The 25,966-nt window shown below is 38.4% G+C and overlaps 1 protein-coding gene across 13 annotated transcripts in view; it reads right to left on the bottom strand.

Moving 5' to 3' along the window:
• The window catches only part of LOC110097000 (mechanosensitive ion channel protein 1, mitochondrial), a 45,178-nt gene that overhangs the window by 3,290 nt on the left and 15,922 nt on the right, over positions 1-25,966 (bottom strand). For 12 of the 13 annotated variants that reach the window (XM_028696252.1, XM_028696251.1, XM_020823195.2 and 9 more), the window contains 2 exons: positions 11,329-11,429; positions 11,018-11,125 (listed from right to left, as the gene is read on the bottom strand). In XM_028696252.1, the coding sequence (XP_028552085.1) occupies positions 11,018-11,125; positions 11,329-11,429 (209 nt within the window). Of the gene's footprint in view, positions 1-10,458; positions 10,907-11,017; positions 11,126-11,328; positions 11,430-25,966 lie in introns of those variants that run through there. The other variant, XM_020823196.2, reaches the window with a different exon arrangement.

Raw genomic sequence — 25,966 nt, 5'->3', positions numbered from 1 at the left:
CAATAAATCTAACTCATGAGAGCTCGTTTGGGGAAGCTTCAGGTATTTGTAAAAGTAGTTGTATGACTGATGCGAGGGAAATAAATTTTTTTTAAGCAAATGTGAGTATTATAAGTCTTTTCTATTCTGAAAAAGATATATATCAATTTTCTTACAGTTATGACATTCTAACAGATCTAATTATAAAAAGCTCCTCCTCATAACTAAAAAAAAAACAGAAAATAGACCCTCAATATAAAAAGATAAATGCAATTGTTTCTTTAAACTCGCTCACTACTAACAAGAAAATAAAAAGAGAACTGCTAATAGGATTATTGAATGTGCAAAACAAAGGGTAGATTTTTATGGTTTCCCCAAGGCAACTACCAACTCTAAAATTTCAATTCATTCACATTCATCCATTCCTCAGAGACAACAAAATTTCAAATAGAACTTAAGGCTAAGCTCTCTTGATGATGGAAGAGATCAACGTTTTAAAAGGCGAAATCGGAAATCGAGGCGTTTTGGCTAAGCGAGGCGAGGCGTAAGCCTCGAGGCGAATCGAGGCGTAAGCCTAAAAATTATAAAAATAAAGTAATTAACAGTGTCGAGCACGTACCACTCGGTACCGAGCATGTACCGCTCGGTACCGAGCGGTACTGGCTCGGTACCGAGCATTTACTGAGCAATATCGAGCATGTACCTAGTGGTACTGGCTTGGTACCGAGAGTGTACCTAGTGGTACCGAGCATGTACCGCTCAGTACCGAGCATATACTTGCTCAGTACCGAGCGGTACTGGCTCGGTACCGAGCATGTACTGAGCGGTACAAGCTACTCAATAATTATTATTAATACTATTAATTATATATTTAATAATATATATTTTAATTTATATTAACTAGGCTAATTATATTAATATTTAATTAATAATTATATTACTAATTAGTCAATTAATTTATGTACTAATTATACTATTAAGTATTTAATTAATTTGCTTAATTATTAATATTTAAATTATATTAATTAAGTTAATCAATAATAACTTAGCTGCGTCTAGGGTTTGCCTTTCATCTTCTCTTTTCGTCCTTGTTGTTCGGCTTCGTTGCTTCATAGGAGGTGTAGAGATTACACGCGTCGCTTCTTTGGCTCCTTTGTGGCTGTTCGACTGCGCTCCTTCAACGACTTTCCCTTCTTGTCGGATCATAAGTTACGACATTTTGATAAGAAGAAACAACGGGAGCTCGTTGGCTCGCTGGCTTTGAAGGTAACTTTCTCCCTTTCGAGGCGCTGCCTCGATGCGCCTCGGCGCCTCACATATTGAGGCGTACGCCTCCATGGAAAAAGGCATAAGCCTTGCCCGGACGTTCGAGGCTTAAGCCTCAGTTCGCCCGACCTCTGCCTCGATTCGAGGCGCGCCTCGAGGCGTCCGCCTCGAACGCCTTTTTAATTGATGGAAGAGATAATTGAATATAGGTTGGGTAGGTTTTTTTTTTATTTCACCTTGAATAAAATTATATTATTCTAATGCCAAAAAAGTTTTAGCCTCTCCAAGAAAGCAGAAAGCTGCTCCCTTTTTTTCTCAAGCCTGTTACGACTGTAAACTTTCTTATTCAATCTTGTATTCTTCATTAAAAAAAAACACAAAGTTTATATAGAACATAAGAAAATCTAAACCATTCAAGCAAGTTAATTAATACTATACATAAATTAAAAGAACGAAAATAAACTAAATGATACAAGTAAAAAAGATCCTAATTATGATGAGGACATCCACCGTACATTTCGACATCGGCAGGATCGTAGATCGACGACTACGATTCATAGTTTTTATTTATGTGTTTTAGTGCATTTCTTTTATTTATTTTTCAGTTTTCCATTTGTACCCCTATGAGGGATTTGTGTCATGTTGTAGCCGAGGGCATTTGTCTTTTACATTTTGTGCTTTTGAGGCCTATATATAAAGGCCTAGTCTTTGTATTATTTTTCGAATGTTGATGAATGAAATTTTCTATGGTTGATCTCTTTGTGAGTTTGTGAAAATTCCCTAGATCTCTTTGTGAGTTTGTGAAAATTCCCTAGATCTCTTTGTGAGTTCTTGAGGAGGTGGTACTTGAGGATTTCTTTGTGAGTTCTTGCGGAGGTGGTAATTGAGGTTTGAGCTCTCTAAATTTTCCCTCTGTTATGCCGGTCCAGCCTGGACCGGCCCAACCTGGACCGGCCCAGCCGGTCCGGGGTTTTCTTCAGGCGGAGGCGGCACAGAGAAGAGGCGGAAGGGAGAAAGGGGCTTGGGGTGGGGTCCACTTGCAATTCAAACATGGTATAAGTGTTTTTGGAGGGAGAAGGAAGGGTAGGGAAGTCCTTTTGCTTTTAATTTGACTTAGATTGTATTAATAGGGAGTTATGAGGGGATTAGGGTTGCATCTTGATTTTGAAATGTTAAATCCACCGAACCGAGGGATTTAGTAAATCCGGGATTTAAGCCGTAAATCCGTAAATCCGGGATTTAACGCGCGCACAAAAACAGTTTGGCTGGATTTAGCTTAAATCCGACTTAAATCCCACGATAAATCCGATACCAAACAGCCCCTGAGGGTATTTTTGTCTTTTATATTTTGTGCTTTGGAGGCCTAGTCTTTGTATTCTTGGCTAATAATGTTGATGAATGAAGTTTTCTATTATTGATCTCTTTGTGAGTTCTTGAAATTTCTCAAGATCTCTTTGTGAGTTCTTGAGGAGGTGGTACTTGAGGATTTCTTTGTGAGTTCTAGTGGAGGTGGTACTTGAGGTTTGTAGTTCTAGATTTTCCCTTTCCCCTACACCTATCTTCCTCTTCCCTACCTAACCGAAGCCTCACCACCCTCCCAATTCCCCACCGGCCCCCATAGCTTCACCGCCGGCCCCTCCTGGCCGATCCAGCCACCGGCGGCTCACCCAGCTCCCACGGCCGGCTACCAGCCCGCCGCCCCCCTTGCCTCCAACCTTGCCGCCGGCTCCCCATTGACCCTAATGTTTTTGAATTTCAAATTCTTCTTGATTAAATTACTTTCCTAATTAGTCTTTCTCTACTTAGGAAAGTCAATTAAGGGAATTTAAACCTATTTTGAAATTCAAACCCTTTTCCCTCTCATATTAAACCAAATTGGAAAGTTATTTTAAATTTAATCAAATCTGAAATTAAAATCAAATTTGATTAGAATTTATTTATTAACCCATGGGCCCCACTTACTTAAATCCCAAGCCCCTCTTTCCTCCCTATATGGCCGGCCACCCCACCCTCTCTCTCTCTCCCATTAATACACCATTAATCCCCCTTCCCTCCTAGCCTAATTTCAAATTTAAAATTATGAATTTGAAATTAATCCTCTCTTTATTTGGAAACCTGAAATTAAATTCAGGATTATTCCCTCCCTCCACCCATTCCACTCGCCCCTAATCATCCTCACCCGAGCCCTAACCCGTCCACCCTCACGGCCCACTCCCTCCCTCTCCCTCTAGCTCACGGCAAAGCCCATCCCCTCCCAAACCGCCACTTCCACCTCTCCTCCCCCTCTTCCTGACATTGGTTCCCTTTCATCACCCGACAAGAATGCATGGCGGATCCGGAAGTTGATCACGGATTAGTTTACGATTCTCAAGAGGAAGTTGACATCATTCAATCACCGTTCTTCGATCCCGGATTTGGGTCCGAAGGCACCGTCGAAGAATACGTGGAGCATATTCTCTTACCTTGGCAGACGTCATCGAAGAGCAACAACCTACAGGAAATTGGAAGATTGTAGGACGACCACCTGTCTCTCCAACTCCGGCCAACTCTCCGTTGATCAAAATCTCTGGCATCCTCTGTCTTGCAGTGGCATCACTGGGCTTGCTTACTTTTGTCCTCCGCTAAACCTACTTCCAAAGAATGATCGAGAGGGAAACTCTAAGGTGAAAGTTCTAATTGTTAAGTAGTGGATTATTGTTAATCGCATATTTGTTTACTATTTTCTTGTCATTATTTCGGATCGCTCTGTTAATCTAATGTATAACCGCATGCTAGAGGCAAGTCAATAACTACGAAAACTGAAAATCCTAAACTTAGTGAATCATTAATGTTATAATTTCATTACGGAAACAAATTTCTTAATAAGATCCTGCAATTCCATTGGTTGTTTCACATCAAATTAATTCATAGCCAGAATACCATAACACACGGTTATGGAGAAAGCTGTTACAGTGACATGTATAATACTATTACCACAACATGAAGAGTAACCAAGCAAAGTGACCAAGGAATGTATAAAGACTAGAGTTTTAGATGTGGATGCAACTTTAAATAAAAAAGATTATGCTTGCAATGCATTGTAAAATGTGGTTATTTTTTTTTATTTTTCTTTAATAAGATGCTAAACAATGCGAATTTGGCACACAACGTTGCTTTATAAGTAAACAATCTAATAAAAACAATTAAAACTTATGATGCATATAACATACTAAACGATCAACGCTGTGTGAATTAGGGCTCCCACATAATCAATGATTTACCAAAGAAGATCTTGCATTAAAAATTTATCACATATTTGAGATCATTTAAGCAAAGCTGGTATTTAGATTTGAATGATCAAATAAATCCAATTCCTAAAACATTTGATTAAATCCATGAACGCAACCACAATCATCAAGTATATATGGAAATGGTATAAAATAAGAGTATGGTGCTAGAGGCGGGCTGTGTGCAGCTTGGAGGGGACGGAGGGGGAGTGTTCGGCTGAGAGCTTGCAGAGTCCGAACTGTGTGGATCGTGAGGAGAAGAACCTTCAGACGACGAGATTGAGTCGGGTTGTTTGTGAGTAGGGCAGGGTCTTCAAATAGAAATGTGGAGTTACGATGGGTTGGAGGAATAGGAGCTGTGGTTGTGTAGTCGAGTAAAGAAGGGGAGTTTGGGTGGAGATAAGAGAGCAAAATATGCAAGAAGATCAGCTTGTCTGCATGAAATGGAGAGGAAGTCACATGAGAAATAGGAGCGTGGTTGTGAGCTTCTAAAATTCATGCCCTGACCTCCCCGCGGCCCATTTTTCTTTCTTCGGGTCATCGAGAAGAGTTTTAACGAGTATGTTCCAAGGCAAATTTTCAAAAAGCAGATTGGGTTTTGAATAAGACATTACCAAGAGATTCCGCCCACATTTTGCAAGGACTTTATGACCTGAGTTCAGGTTTCCTATAGGCGCAAGCCCCTATAGTTAATTACCCCTCCCAATAACTAGAGAGAACTTTCAATTAAAGCTAGTCGTCAAAAAAATTCTTAGTATCCGACGTATAGTAGCAGCGTGATTAGGGATTTGAAAATTTAATATTTAAGATCAGAAATTCGCCACTTTGTACATAAAGCGGATGGTGGGGGGAATGATGATAGACCCGATCAAGATCTCATGGTTCCATCATCTCTAGTGATCATGATCCCTGATCTAATTAGTAAGACAAGGTAGTCGACCCAACCTGGCAGAAAGATCCTTGCCGACAATCATGGGTTACTTCGTTTAAAGGTATCTTATGGAACTGGGGGTGAATATTTATCTATGAGGATAAATTTGAATCCACCTTAGCTGACAGAGGGCTTTGTGCCTTATCAATTATATCATATTGATTCATTACTTAAGGATTTAATGTCGTTGGGGAACATACGGGCTCTGACCATGACTGTAATTTAATGGTGTCATTTGGCAGCAAAACCACCCAGTCAAAGGGTCTCAGTCATAACTGTTTCCTGTGATGCCATTTGGAGGAGAAACCAATAGTTAGATGACACGTGCCACGTGCTTACTGCCAGGAGATGGTTTGAAAATGAATCCTAGTAATATTCTCGACCATACATTCGTTCTTTGTGAGTTAGAAGTAATTTTCATATTTGTCCACATCGACAAACTGTTACGAATGATGGATGAGTATTTTTGCTTTAAGTATATTGTTGTTTTAATTCATATTTAAATATTTATATTATTAAATGTATTTCATAAGAATTTGAAGGCATTTTGAATGTTTGGGGTCCCCTCCGGTTGAAATCTTCTGTAAACATAGCCATCATCGAGGTATATATAGGCAATTTAATTTTGTTGGTCAAATCTTTTCGACTTTGTCTACTTGCCAACAGAGGAGCGGGTTCGTTGTCGGCTTTATGTTTTTATTAGTGAATTTTTTTTTGTTAAAAACTTTGAAGGCCTAATATGAACGTATAAAACAAATAGCTCGGTAGACGTCATGACTGTATATTTGTTCGAATGTTTGAGCCGCGTCGACTTCTATCTATTCACATAAAAGGATCAGGCTCAAATTCAAGTTCATTTCTTGACACATGCAACATCCTCAGACGTCACGTGTGTGTATACACCACGCTCATTGGGGACCATGCGAGTATATGCTTTTGAATGTATTTTGCATGACATGTAGGTATGGTAATCATACATATGCAGTGGGTATGCATGATATATATGCATGTGTATATGCACATGTACATGAATACTCGCATGGTTGCATATTTACATGTGTACTCTCACACTTGTATGCATAGTTGTGCATTTACATATATATTTGCATCTTAGTCATTTATGTACAATACATTCATATGTTATTTATACATTTTCATGTTAGTATGATGCACTACTACAGCATGATGCATCTTGCAATATTGGCTGTCATTCTTGAATGAAACATTCTACCTATTGTACTGCATGCGGGAGGACATTTTAAAGTGTTTGACACTAATTAGCTGTGCGAATGATTGATATTTGAGTGTGCATAATATTTAATTTAAATGCCTGTAGATGTCTCCTGTTTGCTTGTACGAGCGTTGCGGATTCGGTGGTGTTACTTAGCGCTACGCTGGGTTTCAGTTGTCGTGCTTCAGCAATGTGGTTTTGCTTATTTTGTCTTATGCATGATGTCGTTTTCTTCAATATTCAGCCTGTGGGAGTGTACTTCAGCTTGCAAACATGTATGATGCATCAGGAACTTTTCACCCATTGCTTGCAAGAGAGCTTATTTATCTAGTATGACAGCCTAATGTCGCAAATTTGCTACCTCAGTTTACTAGTGATCCACAATTTTTACTATAGATTCTCAGCTTTTACTTATAAGTGAATCGAAGCGTTGCTCCACAGGCACTCATTGCATCTTGCAAGCAAGCTATTGTGCATTACAAGCTTTGTTGGATTTGTTCGTTGGTAGTACGCCGTCAGCAGACGTCCAAAAGTTGTCCGTTGTTGCAAGCAAGTGGACTACATTAAACATATATTTTTCTTGTAAATGGGTCGTAATGCTGCGCTACGGATCACTCGTGATTTCTTACATGCAAGTTATCATGCGTTGCAAGCTTTGTTAAATCTTCTTGTAGGTTATCAGTAGATATCCATATGTTGTTAGCCATCGCATGTGTGTCGTCGTATGCATACTGCTACGTACATGACAGATTTCCTACAATGGCTTGTAGGTGACCACATTTATCCGTTGTCATTGCTCACAAGCAGTTGTGTAAGCTGGTTGATGTTAAACAAGCTGGCTAATGTTGAACATAGGGAGACTACTGCGTTCACAACTTATTTATTGTCACCATTGCTTGTTAAAATCTTCATGCATTACAAGTTTGTTACCTTTCTTCGTAGACAGCAAGTCGTGTTTATGCGAAGTTGTTATCATACTCGTTGCATGCCGACTGTTGTTCACAAGGAACTGTTGTATTCATTCATGAGTGGATTGACGTTGATTGCAGGAATGTCAATGTATTCATTGCATGTCAAATCCCTCTACTGCTTGCAGGGTTTAATTTGCTTGATTGTATATTAATATTGAATAGTGTGTTGTATTTGTTGTGCACCTTCTACATTCCGTTCATGAACACAACATAACATCCATTGCACTCATCATGCCTCCCATTTGTGTGTTCATTACAAATCTCCCTCCCACAAATAAGTTATTGTATTTGTGCAAGCATTATGTTCAGGTTCACACTCACGTGCGGGTCGTTGTTCTCCTTTGTGTATGTATTGTTCTTTGCATGCAATGAAACTTTTGTTTGCTCATTAATGTTCATTACAAGTTCTTACTTCTACATTTGTATTTTTAATTTGTTATCTAGTGATTTGCATTTTTATGATGAATATTAGGAGCAGTTCCTTGTGATTACAAGTTCAGTTCCCTACAAGTTTAAGTTATGTTCCTTAGGAGTATCCCTAGCCACACTAAGAAAAGCGTGTACAGGACCTACCTGCCTCGCCGCAAGCATCGCACCAGATTTTCTCCCACCACACTATGAAAAGCATGTATAAGTGGTCCCCCGACGTGCTGCTACTATATGTCAGATAATATATATCTCTACGAATCTGATTGATGACTAGCCTTAATCGAAAGTTCTCTCATTATCGGGAGGGGTAATTAACTATAGAGGCTTGCGCCTATAGGAAACCAAAACTCAGATCATAAAGTCCTCGTAAAATGAGGGCGAAATCTCTGGGTAGTGTCTTATCTACAAACCCATCTGCATTCCAAAATTTACCTCGGAACTTATTCCATTAAAACTCCCTCGCCAAATAAAAAGCAATCAGCAGGCGGAGGCCGAAGCCGAAGTTTCAGAGCCCACAGATTTCTTCGTGGCGTTGTATAGATTATGGACGCCTTCTGTCTACTTATACGAAGGTTGCAGATCCGGTGACGTGGTGTTGTAGATTATGGACGCCTTCTATCTGCTTGTACGAAGGTTGCAAATCTGGTGACGTGGTGTAGTCTACAACGCCACGCCACCGGATCCGCAACATTCATGCAAGCGGACAGAAGGCGTTTATAAATATTATTATAATACCTCCGCACGTGCACCATAGTTTGTATACACATAGGTACACTATAGGGGTCAATGTATAATACAACCAGCATGGGCCCCGACGAGCGTGTTATTGGTACACACGTCTAGAGACGCTATGCGGGTTATTAAATTTGAACTCGATCCTCCTAAGCAGGTAAAAAGGAGTCCATAAGGTATAATTATAAAATGCCCCCAACACCGCATGGGCCCTAACAAGTGTGTTGTGCGTACACACGTGACACATAGGGATGATGCGCGGACCAATAAGTAAATTCAAGTTCGAATCCGATCCTTCTATGCGGATCAATATGAGTCGACAGGGTTTGAACTATCAAACAAATATACGGTTACGGAAATCGGTATATTTGTCATAATACATTCATATTAGGCCTTCAAGGCCTATATAACAATTAGAATTCACTAACAAACATATAAAGACTATGAAACTCAATCCTCTATCAACAGCTCGCAGAGTCGACAATGTTCATCCATAAAATGCAAATATTTTCAAATGGAAATGACCCTTTCACCCCGATGATGTCGATGTCGAATGAAAATCTCAACTTGAGGGGTCCATTCAAATAATTTCAAATGCCATCCCAAACATTCAAAAAACCCAAACATCCAAAAATTCAAAAATCCAAAAATATTTAAAATTGAAATCAAACCATCCAACACTTGAAGTAAAAACCCATCCACCCTCCACAACAGCATTGCGAGCACCGAAAATGAGATTTTGAGGGCTTTTTGAGTTCTAAAATAATTATACCTTGACAAGCAAGGCAACGGCGGCAATGTCGGGACAACGACCAGGACAAATTAATGTGCACGAGGATTGAGGCACGCAAATTTCTTTTTCTCATTTCTTTCCTATTTTTTCAGAAACACTTTCTTCTTCTTTTTGAGATTTCTTCTTTCTTCTTTTTATTTTTTCTCCTTTATTTTTATTTTTCTTAAGTAATAATAATAATAATAATAATAATATAGAGAAAGGAGAGTGTAGATTAAAGCCACTGTTAGAGGGAGAAAACAGAGGAAATGATGTAGTTGTTTGACTTTTTGGGAGATGGGTTGGTTTAGCTGTGAAGTGGAGTTAGTTGTAGTATTATGTGAGTATAATTTGGTGGAATGAACAGAGAAGAGGGAGTGGTGTAAGGTTTGCTAGTGAGGAGGGTAAATGGTCTCGGTACAGCAGCTTGTAGACAGAAGAGGGGCTCGGTTTGCGATCGTGTAGGTCTTCGAACAGGAAGGTCAAACCGTTCAATCCGACGGAAGGTGATGACTGTGTTCAGGAAGTTTGAGACGGAAGGAAGATCTCGGTTGGGGCTTGGAGAATTGGCAGGGTGCTTGGTTGACTGGTCATGGTCGGCTGTAAGAGACGGACACGGAAGGCTTGCAGCAGGGAGGAGATCGGGCCGATTGGTCAGGGGAAACGGTTGACCACTTAAGTGATGTGTCACACCTGCCAACTGTCACTTAAGTCACCAAATTTGCCTTGTTCTTGCACGCCTTTAGTGTAGGGGTCAACAGTGGCTTGTTCAGAAATGGCGCCAAATTGCAAGGGATAGGCAGCCGAATTGCAAAGGATTTGAGCAAGATTTGAGGAGAGATTTGGCTAAAAAAACTATAAAATTTATTTAAAAGGCAATGGGAATAGATTAATCCTGCAGGCGATTCTCGCCTCGAAACCTGTGCAAAATTCACATTTTCACTCTAGCAAGCTCCCAAGCGATATTACAGTCATTTTTTTGGTATTATCAATGTTCCGGACACAACAACGAAGTTCGTTTAGCGAACGGACATTATTCGGGCAATGTCACGCAACATCGCACCCGTAATTTGATGATTTCGACCACCTTCTGTTCAATTAAACTGTGAGGGGTCCTCCCTTGACTAAATTCGACGCTCTTATTGCATCGGCACGATCCGTTTGACGATCGGAGGTTGTTTGGATAGTTTAGTGAAACGTCGCGCTTGTCGATGATCGTGCTCGTTGATCGTCACTTTCATCGCCTTTGCTCGTACTGATTTGGCGGATGTGTGGAGGTCAACATGAGGAACTTGGTGTATAATTTCTTCATTGTGCTTATATGAGAGGCTGAATAAATTTTAAACAAACATATACATCACAACATCTAAGTTAAGAAGATTCACTAACTGAAAATCAAAGGAGAAAGGAAAGTAGAAAACCAGAAAATATACAGCAAACCTGGCTGGAAAATAAAGAATTTGGAACAATGACAGGAAACTTTTCAGGATTCATAAGACATGTGGTTGTCAGACCCATTTCTACCACTTGCCCTTCAATTGAACCAGCCTGAAAGGTAAAGAAATCAAAATAACTTGAAGAAACTTAGACAAAATTTTCTAAATCTATAAATCATAAAACCACTTATTTTCTCAAAGAAAGGATGGATAACTGCTCAGAAGCCTTTAATAAAAAAACTGAAATGACATAAAATGGAGATAACTCTATTACAGGAATGATGCAAGTCACACAATAATAGATTTCAAGTTTACCTTTATATAATCCCCAAGTGAGAAGGGCTTTGAAAATTGCAAAGAAAGACCACTAAGTATGTTTCCAAGGATGTCTCTTGCTGCAAAAGCAGTGGCCACTCCTGCAACAAAAGAAAAGTAAATTTTCTTTTGAACCTACCAAATGAATGGTGAGGTATAAAGATGGGTACAGAAAAAAGAAAAGTGCAACAGCCAGAGTTTGACGAATTCCAAATGGAGGGAGGTTCAAGAAATGAAAGATATTGCTACATATAAATGAACAAATTTGCAAAACACAGCATGATTAATATTTCACTGTAGTTCAAGCTAGAAGTTCAACTGTGAGCTTTAAATAATGTGAAAATCTAACTGCAAATTCTTCTGCTCTAGATATGTAGTACATAATAACTTCTTGCCAATTTAAAAGAAACAGTGCATAAATTTCTGCAGCAAGTTCCAATAGATTGTAAATTGAAAAAGTTACTGAATAAGATTGGCATTCAAATTCTAAGCTGAAAAAGTAATCTTAACAGATTTTCATGCTGAAAAACTGAAGATCCATATAAAATTTGCGATAGGGTGGAAAATGAGAGAGAAACAAAAAAACTTGGAGACATCACCTGAGGAGAGAAAAACAGAAGGCACTTTATTGTCTTTGCGTGACTAAAAAGCAAAAAAATCAGGAACCCTTTTCTACGGGCATATTTACTTATGAAATATAAACTCTACTGATATGAATGTGAGGTTGAACCAACCAACAGTGACCTCCGCGATGCAGCAACACCAGAGGAAGTGCAAGAAACCAGTATGGCTCAAGGATTACCAAAAAACTGGGATATATATATATATATGGGTGAATGAATGTGAATAGTAATTTGGTGCTTTTACCTTGATTCTAGTGAATTAATGGTTGGAAAATAATACTTTCAAGCCAAGAAAGAGTTATGATTTTCCATCGTTAGGATATGAAGTATAATAAGCTGAATCATGTGAATGGATAAATCAATGAAAATACACTCAGCTTCTTCTTCCTAAACCTCCTTCCTTCCCTGCATTTTTGGGCTACAGTTAAAATGATAGTAAAATGCTCTTGGAGTTGCCGGCATTCCACGAATTTGTCATTATTTGCTATTATTAGTGCTCTTGTTAAACGTCCTTCCATCCCCAGCATTTCCACTTTCCTTTAGCTTCATCCAAAATGGTAGACAAAAACTGCTCAACCATACATGCAGCTTACTGCCTTAACACCATCGACAATTAAGGCTTTGTTTGGGATGGTTTTATTACTATTTCTTAAAACAGTTTTTTAATACAAAAAAATTAATTTATATACTAAAAAGCTGCTTTAAAAAGCAGTAAGAAAGTCATCCCAAACGAAGCCTAAATCCCCATAATCAATGCAACCTTGTGTAATTAGCTCGGCCTTACATTGAAGTAGGTAAAATAGGAAACAACATCCTCCGCACAAACTCAACCCCTACAAACTCAGCAATAGCCAACCGTCCACTACAATTCCAGTATGAAGGATCTTATCAATGCTAATCTATTCAAATCAATGTGCATCGCTAATCTACCCTTCAAATCAATGTGCTTCGCTATGCAGCGCTTAGCCAGCCACAACCTCGAAACCTAGATACATAAAATAGAGCAATACTTTGGCTTTCACAAACTCTCCGCATTGACAAACTCGCTTTGATGTGATTACATATGGACAGACTAGCAAAATTATGGTACTTAAAAATTAAATGTCTTAAATTTTGGCCTGAATTTCTGACAGCCCTCTGTAATTGATTAGATCTTTTCAAAATATCATGATCTTGAAGGTGAACTTGCAAAACTTCAACAAACCTCTACAGTTAAGTACTTACCAACTTCAATTTGAAAAACTTTCAAATCAAATTACTAGCACGGATTAAGCCTCCTACAAGCTATTTTGAATTGGATTGGAACTTAGAAGTTGCAAAGTGGTTTGAATACGCCGACCCACATGTCTTGATCAAGCTATTGAATTAGTTAAAGCTTATTGGGGATAAGCTCCAGATGGCCATCCTACTCATCTCTCATTGGTCAACCTGCGAACAGCAAAACCATCCTCACTTCTTCCTTTATTACAAAGGCTAGCAAAAACCCTTCCCACCAAACCACTATTTCCATCAGAAAACCATGCCTAATTGAGCTTCATGATCACCATGATAAAAGTCTAAGCTATAGCTGTGGTAAGGAATTCCATCGGAGCCATGTTAACAAAGGATAGATACTTGCCCTGCTTATTTAGAGGATCCATCCTCCGCCAATGATCTCAAAGAAAACAATGCCACAATTGAACAACGCTACAAGCCATCATCAACGCAAGACTTGCATCTTCCATAAATCAGCCTAGATGCTTTGGATGGTGAGCACACCTCACAATATTTTTCGAGTTACAAGTCTTCTCGCAGGCACCATAGCCAAGTCTTAATAGATAGCGCTTTAACACATAATTTTATTCGATGGTTCTTTGAGGAGTTTCTAAAGTTACCACTAACTAACACGCCAACCATCAACATGCTGGTTAAAAATGGTGAGCAATTGGAACGTAATAACAAAAGTTTTGATACCATGATATCACTCAAGAAACACAATGTTGAATTCAAGGCCTGATAAATAACTCAATCATATCGAACATGATTAAAATGATGGTTGGCGAACACCGCATTAGCAAATTCAACTCAAAATGAATCATGCATATTGTCTGTTTCACAAAATGGACCACACCGGCACATCCAGGATATCACAAATAGATCAAAACGACACCCATAATTCTTAGGTCATCGCACCATAAATTTCAAAAAGCAATGACAACATGAATTTAAAATATGTGAGCAAGTGAAATTGCATCGAGTAAATTAATAATTTATTATCATTTTTAAATCAAATAGAATTAAGTTAAAAAAAACTAAAATCATATCCTCCTATACCTTCGTCGAACACCTGAAATCTCGCGTCATACTGTAGCACGCATCTTATCAACATGAAGTTCCATCCTAGCCTAGCCCTCGCTCTCCATTACCCTAGCTAGAAGTGTAAGTGAGCTAAGCCAGCTTATGAGCTGGAGTAGAGCTTCTAGCTTGAGTTTGAGTTTGAAGGGGCTCAGCTTGTCGGCTCACGAGCTCAACTCGTTTAATCAAATATTTATAAAAAAAAAAAAAAACTTGTATTTAAAAAATAAATAAATATGTTGTTTCTAATTTAGCCAAAAAAATACACAACTTTAATTGCAATTAATGCAAACTACACCTTCCAACACCTTTTTTTGGGAAAGATGTCAGTTGGTGTTGTTATTTCAAAAAATAAATCATTAATTATTTTTCTAGAAAACCTGCTCTTCTCTTCTCTCGATAAAAAAACATATTTTTCATCTTCAACGCTCTTATTCTCCAATGGGTGAGCTCGTCAACGAATCCAAAATTCGACTCCCAATCTCCTTCTCCGGGGAGCCAAGCCCACTGTAACTCTTACGACCATACGTTCCAACTTCTCCGGTGAGGCAAGCTTACGAGTGAGACGAGCTCTAGGCGACTTAGGTGAGTCGAGTTCGAGCTCACTATATGAGCTTGAGCGCGAGCTCGAGTTCGAGCTTATCTTTGACTTGACAAGCCAAGCTTGAACTAGCTCAAACTCGAGCTCAACTTGACTTGTTTAAACCCCTAACCCTAGTCGTGCCTCTCTGCCATCCGGCTCCAATGAAAAAAAATACCTCAACGACAAAGAAGTGGAGTGTTGCACAAGAGCTCTTCGAAGAAGACATCAATGAGACCAATTGCGTATGAATGGAAAGTCATGATAGAAGCTCAATAATGAAGGCCTTGATGGGATTGTTGTGTGTAAAAGAAAAGAGGAGTTCGCAAGATGTGCGAGTCATCCTTCTACATCTCTTACTTCATAAAACAATTGACGATAATAGAAGGAAGTTTCAAGGGGAGCTTGTTGGAGAATGCAATGACGAGACATCTACAACACCTGCAATGTGTGAAGAAGATAGAGTTCAAGAGTTTGAAGAATTTAAGTTAGATCCTTCTTGGGCACTAACCTCAACCTAGAAGGCTTCTTTTGTTGGCTTTGTCCGCTAGGGTCACCAATGACATGTCATGTCACAACTCCCCTTCTCGTTCTTCTCCACTCTAGCTCCTACCCAAATTTGTTAACCCTATGGCAACACACCACCAAGGAACTAAGAAGCTATGAAGGGAGCTCATTGTTGAAGGCATCAATAGTAATTACAACCCATGAAGAGGAAGGAAGATAAGTTCATAAGGATTGCAATTTTCGTCGAAATTAAAAATAGGGAAAAACGAGAATTAAGATTCTAAAGAATTTAAAGTTGCAATCTGTTGTTATTTAACAAAATTTAATCCTCTTTAGACCTTGCTCTAATCTTATTGCCAAACTTCCTCTCTCTCTTTATATAAAGTGAGAAGATAGTGAGCAACAAAAAAGAGAGAGAGTTTGTGGATTTTTCCTCACAATAAGTTCTTTGTCATTATCATACTCGTTGACAACACCTAGCACATACGTATAAGATGCAACCTCAAAACTCTTAAAATCTTGATTGCCACGAATTTGATGAAATGAGCAAAATTTGTGCACAATTTTCTTAGAACAATGAGAAAACTCATAGGCGGCACTTGCAATGCAACGGATAAGATGCAATAACCAACAAAAATTAAATAAATTAGGATGAAAATTTGAACTATAGCACTGCAGCGCTATGTCGGCAAACACAGCGGCGCTTTCTTCTCTATTCTACAGTAACCTGGTATTTTGCATGTAGCATTGTGGTGCTATGGTATGTAGCATCACAACGCCAAACACTAAATGGTATATATATATATATATATACTCGCATGGCCATGCCTCCTTCCAATTTGGGTTGGCAAAATCGAGAGGGAAAATCCATGACAATTTTGGATTTCAATTTTCAAATTTGAAATCTTTCCTATTTGGGTTTGATCCATATTTGGAAGGTTTTAACTCTCCAATTCAAAATTCAAATTTGAATTGCAAGGAGATGAGTCATTAATCCCTCCAAATTAAATTAGACCCATCCAACCTCAACCGTCCCACATGACATTCATGCTTTCCTAAATTAGATTGCATAAATTTGGCAACTATTATTTAAATTAATTCAAATCAATTTGAATTTCAAATAGTTACTATATTTATGTCTTATTTTAGGAAACCTTTTTGAATTAATTCTTATTTGAATTTTAAATCAAGAGAGGATCAAATATTTCTTTCCTATCTTGACTTATTAATTAAGTATTAATGGACCCATTAATTTCCCCCCACCACATATATGATGCCGGCCCCTCCTCAAATAAATCATAGAATTTTATTTCCAAATCCATATTCCCCACTTAGGAAGTACTCAATATCCCCTCATCTAAATTGGCTGAAATTTCCTCTGCTCGTTTCCTGACTCCTCCACCCATATCTCTAATTAATTCCTATTTCACTTCCTCAATCCCGTAACTCTCACCTAGCTGAATTTGTGTTTTGCTTGATTTATTCCAAAAGGGAAACCCCTTGTTTGGAAACAAATCCCATCAGTTACTCCTCTCCAAAGCCACCGTTCCTCCCTCTTTCTCCCCCACTTCCTTCTCAAGCCCGTAAGAGTGGATGGGAATTTTCTCCTGAGCTTTTCTCTTCAAGTGCAGGCTGAAATTTCCCAAACCCTGTAACAGATTTTGCTTTCAGCTTTCTATTCCCAACCACTAAAATCTGAGAATTTTCTCTCAGACTTTTTGTGGAAAGCTGAGACACATTTCTCAGTCTCTCTTCTCCATTAAGGCTAGGCTTCTCCTTCAATCTTCCCTAGACCCTTATCTACTGGAACCTGAGAATTTTTCCCAGGTTTTGAATAAAAACATGAAGAAAATTTTCAGATTTTGTGAGACATTTGGAGTTTGTCCATCTGCCATAGCAAAGCGATTTCCGTTCTACATCACTAAGGCTTTATGGGTTGGTATATAGAATGATAAGCACATGGATATTCATTTAATAGCATAATATGAACATGATTAAAAAAATAATTTTGATTATGTGTAAACAACATAGGGGAGCTCAAAGTATTGAAATGTGACAACGAAAGGTGATATGATATGAACACTGAAGAATAAACTGATAGAGATTGATACTGAAATATAACCCTACAAAAATAAAATATATATAATACAAGATATAACAAGATACAAGAACAATATATTCAAGATACAAGATATAACAAGATACAAAAATAATTTATAAAGATAATAAGATATAAGATATACAAGAAACAAGATATGCATGATGCAGGATACAAGGCACATGACACATGATATATGATTGATTGACTAATGAGACTGAACGATAATCAGATTGATCGACCGATGAGATTGATTAACATATGAGATTGATTAACCAATAAGATATATTGATTGATTGATTGATACAAGAATATGATTGATATGCAGCAAGATTGGTATTGTACTGATACAAATACATAGTGTATGACTGAAGACATATGATATATGACATATGATAAGATTTATTCACTTGATATAGAAATGACAAGAATTTGTATGATAGATTACTGTTTATATTGATATGATTTCTTGCATACGATTTCTATTTTGTGCTTTGATTTCAGCTATAGATTTTGGTGGTTCGCTGGACTTTTGTGCTCATTATGGGTTTCTCTCAAATTTTCTGGTAAGAGTAAGGAACTAGTAGAGTGATTGATATGGACAGTAAGTTCAGATTTTTTTTTTGTTAATTCTTCATTTTGTGGTCATGATGTAATTTAATAATGGGTTATTTTGGTTAAATATCTTGACTATTACATATGATATTTTTTATTATAGATCAATGTATAGATATTGGATCAATCATAACATATTAATGTTTTTCTTTGTCTTATTTTCTCTTGATGATATTAGTAGCTTTGATTAATATTGCTAGAAGACGAGTGATATAATTCTTTCAATTTAGATTATGGAGCGTGATATAAGCTATGTTCGTATTTTTTTAAGCACAATAAGGAAACTCAAATTTAACCGTATGGGTTGTTCGAACGTCACAGGAAAATATTACATATTTCACGCAAGAACATGAAAATCCATACATGTCTTTTTTGGCATGGTGGGATAGAAGATCTCCCTCTACAATTTCTTACAATAAAAATCATGCAAGCTTTTCTTGACGTGATTGGCAGACTCAGAATCCTTGCAGCCTCTTATGCTTGAGAAATGTTAACTGGCTGCCAAAATTTCTAGTAAATCATAATTGCAAAGAACTCAAATAGAACAATCAAAATAACTTTATGGACTACACATACGATTGTAAAAATAAAATGAATGAAAATAAAAAATATAATATCACAAATGGGAACAAAAATGAACATTCAAATGTGAAATGTGCCACAAAATTAAACATAAGCAAGACTAACATTGAACTTAATAGCTCGTATATGACCAAGAGTAAAACTTGGTAGCTTGCCAACGAGCACCAACAAAGTTCCACAACTGCATTCAAAACTCTCAAAACCATGGATTGAAAGTGAAATTCAATGATAGCGACAAATGTAACACTTTATTAATAGAGAAAAAACAATGGGATCTGCCGATACAAGGTATGGATCAAATGCAAATGAAATATAACAATTTGACAAGGATTCCCTTGGTCGAAACTCCACTCGCGACTCAGATTGCTAATCATAACCAAGATTTGACCGGGATTCCCTTGACCGAATCTAAGGGAAATGAGATCAGGAGAAGTTTGATGAGGGAGGATCATGAGGTGAAAATTTTGGGGGAAGAAGAGATGTCACCTTTGGAGTTACTTCCAAGAAGGGGAAAGGATGAAGAAGTGGGATTTTTGGTGGAGCTGCAGAGCTTGAAAGGAGAAGAAGATGGCAAGAAGATAGAAGCACCATACATGATTCAACCACTCCTACAACAGTATCAAGAGGTCTTCCAACCAGTTCAGGGTAGCCTCCTGATAGGAAACACTTGTAGATCTCAAGTATTTCCTATCAATCTTTAGAAAACAGTGAGCTTTCTCTATCAAAATCCACACAAAACCAGGAAGACAGTAAATAATTTGTATTATTTGATAAAAGGGAAATGGAAAATAACAAGATACAATTGATCCTCTATTTGAGAGGAGGATCGATCTCTCCCAAATCTCTAGACGCCGCTAAAGCCCAAAGGAAAACCTAAATCTAAAAATCTCAAATTTCAGCTAAATTCAAGATGCCCTAACCATAGGAAAACAAAGTATTTAAAGCATAAAAATCAAAAGGAAATCCCTAAACAGTACCTACATTCAAATTTCCCTCCCAAATCCCTCAAAAATCCTTCCTAAAATGCTCCGTTAGTTCCTACGGTGTGTGCGGTTGAAGCAGAAGGCGGAGGTGCTGGGCCGGTCCCGCGTGGATCGGCTGGATTGATCTAACAATACTCCCCTCCCAAAGATCCACCTTGTCCTCAAGGTGGAGACATGCTCGTGATCCCGTGGAGGTGGCCATCCTTGAGGTGGCTGAAAATCCTTACCAAATTGTTGAATCAGGCTATACTGAAAGAGAAACATCCCCTCCCTCCTCCATCCTGATCACATCCAGCTTGTGTAGTCCCACCAGATAATCTTCCCCCACCTCTTGTAGGCTCCTAATCATGATCTTAAGTGATATCATGGCTTTGGATAGCTCTGCATCTTCCCGTATAACCACCTTTCTCCCATCCACCATTAATTTCATCGTGAGTGCTCCCCAATTGTCCTTGGTTTCCCCCAAGGTTTGCAACCACTTCATCCCCAGGATGACATTAGTACTTCCTAACTCTAGTGGAAGAAAATCCTCCCTTACTTAAATCCCCTGGATAGTCAAGACCACTCCTCTACAGATCCCCTGGCATTTCTCCACATTCCTTGTACTCATCATCACCCCATAATAACTGGTGTCCACCAATTCCACTCCCAGTTGGTTGACAACCTGAGTGAAAATGAAATTATGGGTAACCCCGCTGTCAAAAAAAACTACCACCTCCATGCCTGTTATTTCCCCCTTTACCTTCATCATATAATTCAAAGTGAATTCTACGACTAAATTCAGGGAGACCTCCGCCACATCCAGATGCAGCTTGTCATCCATCTCTCTCTCATCTCCCTCCTCAGTTTCCTCATCATCACAGACGGTGAGAAACTGAAGAGTTTGATCCCTACACCTGTGCCCTGGAGTATCATTCTCATCACATCGAAAACATAACCCATTTGCCCTCTTCTCATGTATCTCCTTCTCAGTCAGTCTCTTAATATTTTCTCCACTCCCTCCTATTGGCTTCTTCCTGGTGATCTCATGAAATCCTCCTGATGCCGGACATTGGATACTAAATGGTACTCGTTATCATGTAAGAGCCTCCTGAACTGCCACTCATGACTCCACTCTCTAGATTCTTCTGATTTTCCACCAATTGTGTCAATTTCATTGTCTCTTCTAAGTCACAAGGCAGCAAAACCTTCACTGTCGCTCGGATCTATGTCTTTAGCCCCTTCATGAAGTTCTCTTCCAAAACAATATCTGATAATCGCTCCACCCTAATGACCAAGTGCTCAAACCGATCCTGAAAGTCTGCTACTGATCCCTCCTGTGCCAGAGAAAAAAACTGCTCATAGAAATCTCCTTCCCGATCGATTTGGAAATGTTCTATTATGTCGTCCTTAAATTCCCTCCAGTTCCTAATAGGTCTCCTCTGGTCTCTCCATTGGTACCATGATAGCGTCTTCCTATCCAAACATAGGTATGCTACTGTCAACTTCTCCTCCTGCATTAGCCCATTAACGACAAAGTACCTCTCCACCTTATAGATACACTCATACGCATCCTCCCCCTCAAAGATAAGCATCTTTAACTTCTTCACCTTATGATCTCCCCCGTTTCCCCTCATTCCTCCATAGTTTCCCCTTTCCCAAGTGTTCGACCCCCCGCCCCCCCTCCCCCAAGTCTCCCGATCTTCCCTTCCCCTTTCATGCCCAAAACCTCCTTCGGATTCCCCTCTCATCCCTTCAAAGTCAACCCCTCGGCAACCATAATTTCCTTCCCTACGTTCCCCATCAGCGCCCCATTTCTCCTGCCCTCCATACCCATGCCTTTCCCCAAACCCATCCCCTCTATCCTCCCTCTGGAAAGGCTCTATATGGGGTCTTCTCCATTCTCCCTCTACCATCTCTACCTCCTCTTCATCCTTACAAATTTTAGAATTTGTATTTTTTCCTTCTGGCCCTCTCGCCACGGAAGCTGCCGATTGATTGTGGAATTCTAATATCTTCTTCATCATCTCCCGTAAGTCCGCAACTTGCCCTTCCATGGAAGAAATTTTGTCCTCGACTGTGGTTTTGATTTGGTTCATCTTTCCTTCCAATCTCTCCTCCAAAGCATCCACTTCTTTGGCCTCCATCATTCTCCGAATTTTTGTAGACACAAAAATCTGGATTTTTCCTTTTAAAAAAAGCACTTTCCTTCTTTAGCAATCCAAGAACAGTTGCTGGAATTTGCAAAAACAACCCACCAACGATCCCAAGAATTGCTCTGATACCAACTTGATAGGAAACACTTATAGATCTCAAGTATTTCCTATCAATCTTCGGAAAACAACGAGCTTTCTCTACCAAAATTCACACAAAACCAGAAAAATAGTAGATATTTTGTATTATTTGATAAAAGGGAAACGAAAAATAACAAGATACAATTGATCCTTTATTCAAGAGGAGGATCAATCTCTCCCAAATCTCTAGACAACGCTAGATCCCAAAGGAAAACTTAAATCTAAAAGATCTCAAATTTCAGCCAAATTCAAGATGCCCTAACCCTAGGAAAACAAAGTATTTAATGTATACAAATCAAAAGGAAATCCCTAAACAATCTCTACATTCAAATTTCCCTTCCAAATCCCTCAAAAAGCCTTCCTAAAATGCTCTGTTAGTTCCTGCGGTGCATGGGCTGAAGCAAAAGGCGGAGGCGTTTCGCCTCGTTCGTGCCTAGGCCTGTCCCGCGTGATCGGTTGGATCGGTCTAACACCTCCTCAGGAACTCGAGCATGCTATCATTTTGAATGATAGAGTCTCACATATTAGTTTTCATCCATACCGTTCTCCCCAACTCCAGAAGGATGAGATCGAAAGATTAATCAGGGAGAAGTTGGAGGCAGGGATCATTCGACCCATTGATAGTCCCTTTTTAAGTCCAGTGTTTCAGTAGCAGTTTCTTTCATTCCACCTTGGGGACAATATGACACTTTGGGAGGGAAGTATTGATGGGCTGACTGATTTGATTCGAAGAGAATTAGGAAGTTTTCTAATCAAGAGGAAGCTATTTTGGAAAGTTCTTAATCAAAGAAAAATTATTTCTATAAATTTTAATTACAATCAGGAGGGAATTATTATGGCAAGAGATCTAATTTGAATTCTGATTTGGAATGAATTAATTAGGAGATGTTTCCTAATTAAAAATGATAAATTTGGGGATGATTTGGGGGCTGATTTGAGAGTGAATTGGGGAGTGTTGTTTTGAAATTTATTGTTTATTGTTTGTTATAAGTAGTAATATTTATGTTATGTTTTGTATGCAAAATTTTATGAGTGTTTGGTATCCACTATTTTTGTGAGGAATCCTAGCAGCGTCTAGGGTTTGGGAGAGACGGTCCTCCTCTGAAAAGAGGACCATTGTATCTTGCTTGTTCATATTTCTTCTTTTATCAATAAAAATCTGCTGTTTGTTGAACTTGTCCTTGTTCTTGGCTGTTTTTGATACCAAGGTTCTTGAATGGTTGTCATACTTATAGGGAAGGGTTGTAAGACTCACATTTTAAGTATGATACTCATAAGGACTAGAGTTAACAGAACTTAAACCCATAACAAACATCTGCATAACAAATCTGAAATGACAATATGTTTTGTTTTACATTTATATTAGACCTTCAATGTCATCAAGAAATTAAATCCACTTTCAAATGCAATCTACAAAATGTAACTGCAAGTGATAATCATAGACTTGATCCTCCGCAATGAAGTTGGCAAAGGCAAAAAGGTTCATAATAGCAAAATAAAAATCTTAAGAAACCTTAGATATGGTCGTGTTGAAAATCAATGTCCATGGAAGCATACCCTGTCCTCAAAATGCCCTCAAACCTCAAAGCAAAATCATTTGGGTTTTAAAATGCCAACAAAAATTCAAAAATCATCATAAAATTTATTATGTTCAAGTGAAATCAAGGCGTTAAATTAAAAAATAAACTTAGCCACAAAGAGTCAATGTCATGTCAACCTTCTCGTTGTGTCACTCTCAAATAATCTCTCGCCAATAAGAATATGACGCATATCTTCTAACCAATGATTTTGCAATCAAACGACACCACAAATAAATAGTTATGACGGAGACCCTCTGATCAAGTGATTTAGTTGCAAAATGACACCATTAAATTACGATCATGGGTAGAGCTTATAAGTTCCCCAATGGCTCAAAAGCTCTTGATTAGTGAATCATGTAATATACTTTAGCTAAGGCCAACTTAAATTCAGCCCCTTAGACAAACATTCACCCTACGTCTATAAAATCTTCTTAGACAACGCAATCCATGGCTGTCGACAATAATCATTTGGTTAGATTAGGGACTACCTCCTCTAACAAAATAGACCACCATGAAAAGTCGAGACAACGAAACTATAAGATCTTGATCGAGTTCATCACCATTTCCCCCACCATCAATATTAAGTTTAAGGTGGTAAATTTCTCAATTCTAAGCCAAATTTGCAGCTACTACACACTAAGCACTTAGTGTCTAATGAGTAGCCTTAATTGAAAGTTCTACCATCACCGAGAGGGTTAATTAACCATATGGGCTTAAGCCTATAATAAACTTGAAATCAGATATCAAAGTCTTCACAAAATAAGGGTGAAATATCAGGGTAGTGCCTTACCTACAACCCAAATTGTCTTATGAAAATTTTACCTGAACACCCAAAACTCTCTTAGTAGAGCTACACATGAATTTTCGAAGCCCACACACATTCACTTTCCTGTCAATTCAAGAAGCGGATGTCATCTTAGGCATAGCTAAGGCAACTTGGTGCTATCCTTACCGATTACAAAACTCTCGCCATGAGTTTTATATAACAAGTTAGCCAACGCATATTGCAGAGGAATACATTAATTGAACTAAATCCAATTCCATTTGAGCAATTGCTGAAGCAAGCCTCTAATTGTTCCATTGCCTTGCTTTAAATTGTTGGCACTAAATCCTCCAAACAGCACACCAGAGACGACTTCACATTCTTTTTCCCCTGAACTCTCTCATGTCCCCGCTAAGTAGATGAACTTATTTGCCAAACAAACCATTTTTATTATTCAATTTTATTTAAATGTCTTTGGTTTTCAGCTGCCTTTGAGAAAATGCATTCCATCTTAAGAAATTTAAATGTCTCTTCGGACAAACACATATTGAATATTTGAGACACCGTTTAATTAGCAGAAGTTCAACCACACAATAAAATAATTAAGGACATTCCTCACTAGCCCAACGCATGGTCAAGGCTCTTTGTAACTTCTTGGGCCTAGCCAGCTGATATTAAAAAAAAAAAAAAAGTGTGGCTTTGCAAGCATCACAAGACCTCTCATAACCATCTTTCAACATGACCAATTCCAAAGGATGACTGCACAGAAAAAACCATTGCTACACTCAAACAAAGGTTCACAACACCAATGTTAACACTACCATATTTCATCAAATCTTTTGCCATTAACACAGACATCACTGACATCGACATCGGTGTTATTCAAGACTCCAACTCAATCACTTTCGATGGTAAGAAGCTCAACCAGAAAAATGCAACAATCCTCAACTTACGTTACAAGATGTTCGCTATCACGAAGGATATAGCTAGCTGGATGCAATATTTACTAGGTTCGCACCTCATCATTCAGATAGACCAAAAAATTATCGATGAAATATGGATCAAGTTATACATACTTCGGAGCAACATCATTTCCGAAAGAAAAGCCCAGTCATGGTTTCTGATGCAATCAAAAATTTGGGAGAGGGACCCAAATTTTTTATCACAAAAGAGATAAAAGAACTTACAAAACTTATAATAATTAGACAAATTAAACAAAACAAAACACAATTTTAATATTATAAAAACTATTACAACTTGAACACTTACAAACGACTCAAATCTCTTACAAATGACTCTTACAAGACACCTAAAGTTGCTTTCCAAGAGAAGAAGGATACAATGGAATGATTACTATGGAGAGAAGAAAGAGATTAGAAGACGAGACGAAGATTGGAAAGAGCCCGCAGGATTTCCGAAGGTGGAAGAGGGAATGGACAAAGCTCGCAAGCTTTTCCAAACAACAAACCCGCAGGTTTTATCTCCAAAAATCACTTACATAAACTTACATAAACTTAAACTTATAACACTTTACAACATCATCTCATATATATAGGCCATAGAGGGGAAACATAACAGCCAAAAGTTCCCAAATTCCCATATAGAAATGAAAGGCCAAGAACCTTCCCCGCTGAAATCCCAAGAGCCACATCAAAATTCCAATGAATAAAGCCACGGAACCAGCCAGGAACAAGCACAAG

This window comes from Dendrobium catenatum, unplaced genomic scaffold (genome assembly GCF_001605985.2).
Source record: "Dendrobium catenatum unplaced genomic scaffold, ASM160598v2 fragScaff_scaffold_725, whole genome shotgun sequence".
NCBI lineage: Eukaryota > Viridiplantae > Streptophyta > Magnoliopsida > Asparagales > Orchidaceae > Dendrobium > Dendrobium catenatum.
Note: the sequence above shows the minus strand (reverse complement) of the source record. Positions and strands in the feature narration are given on the sequence as shown.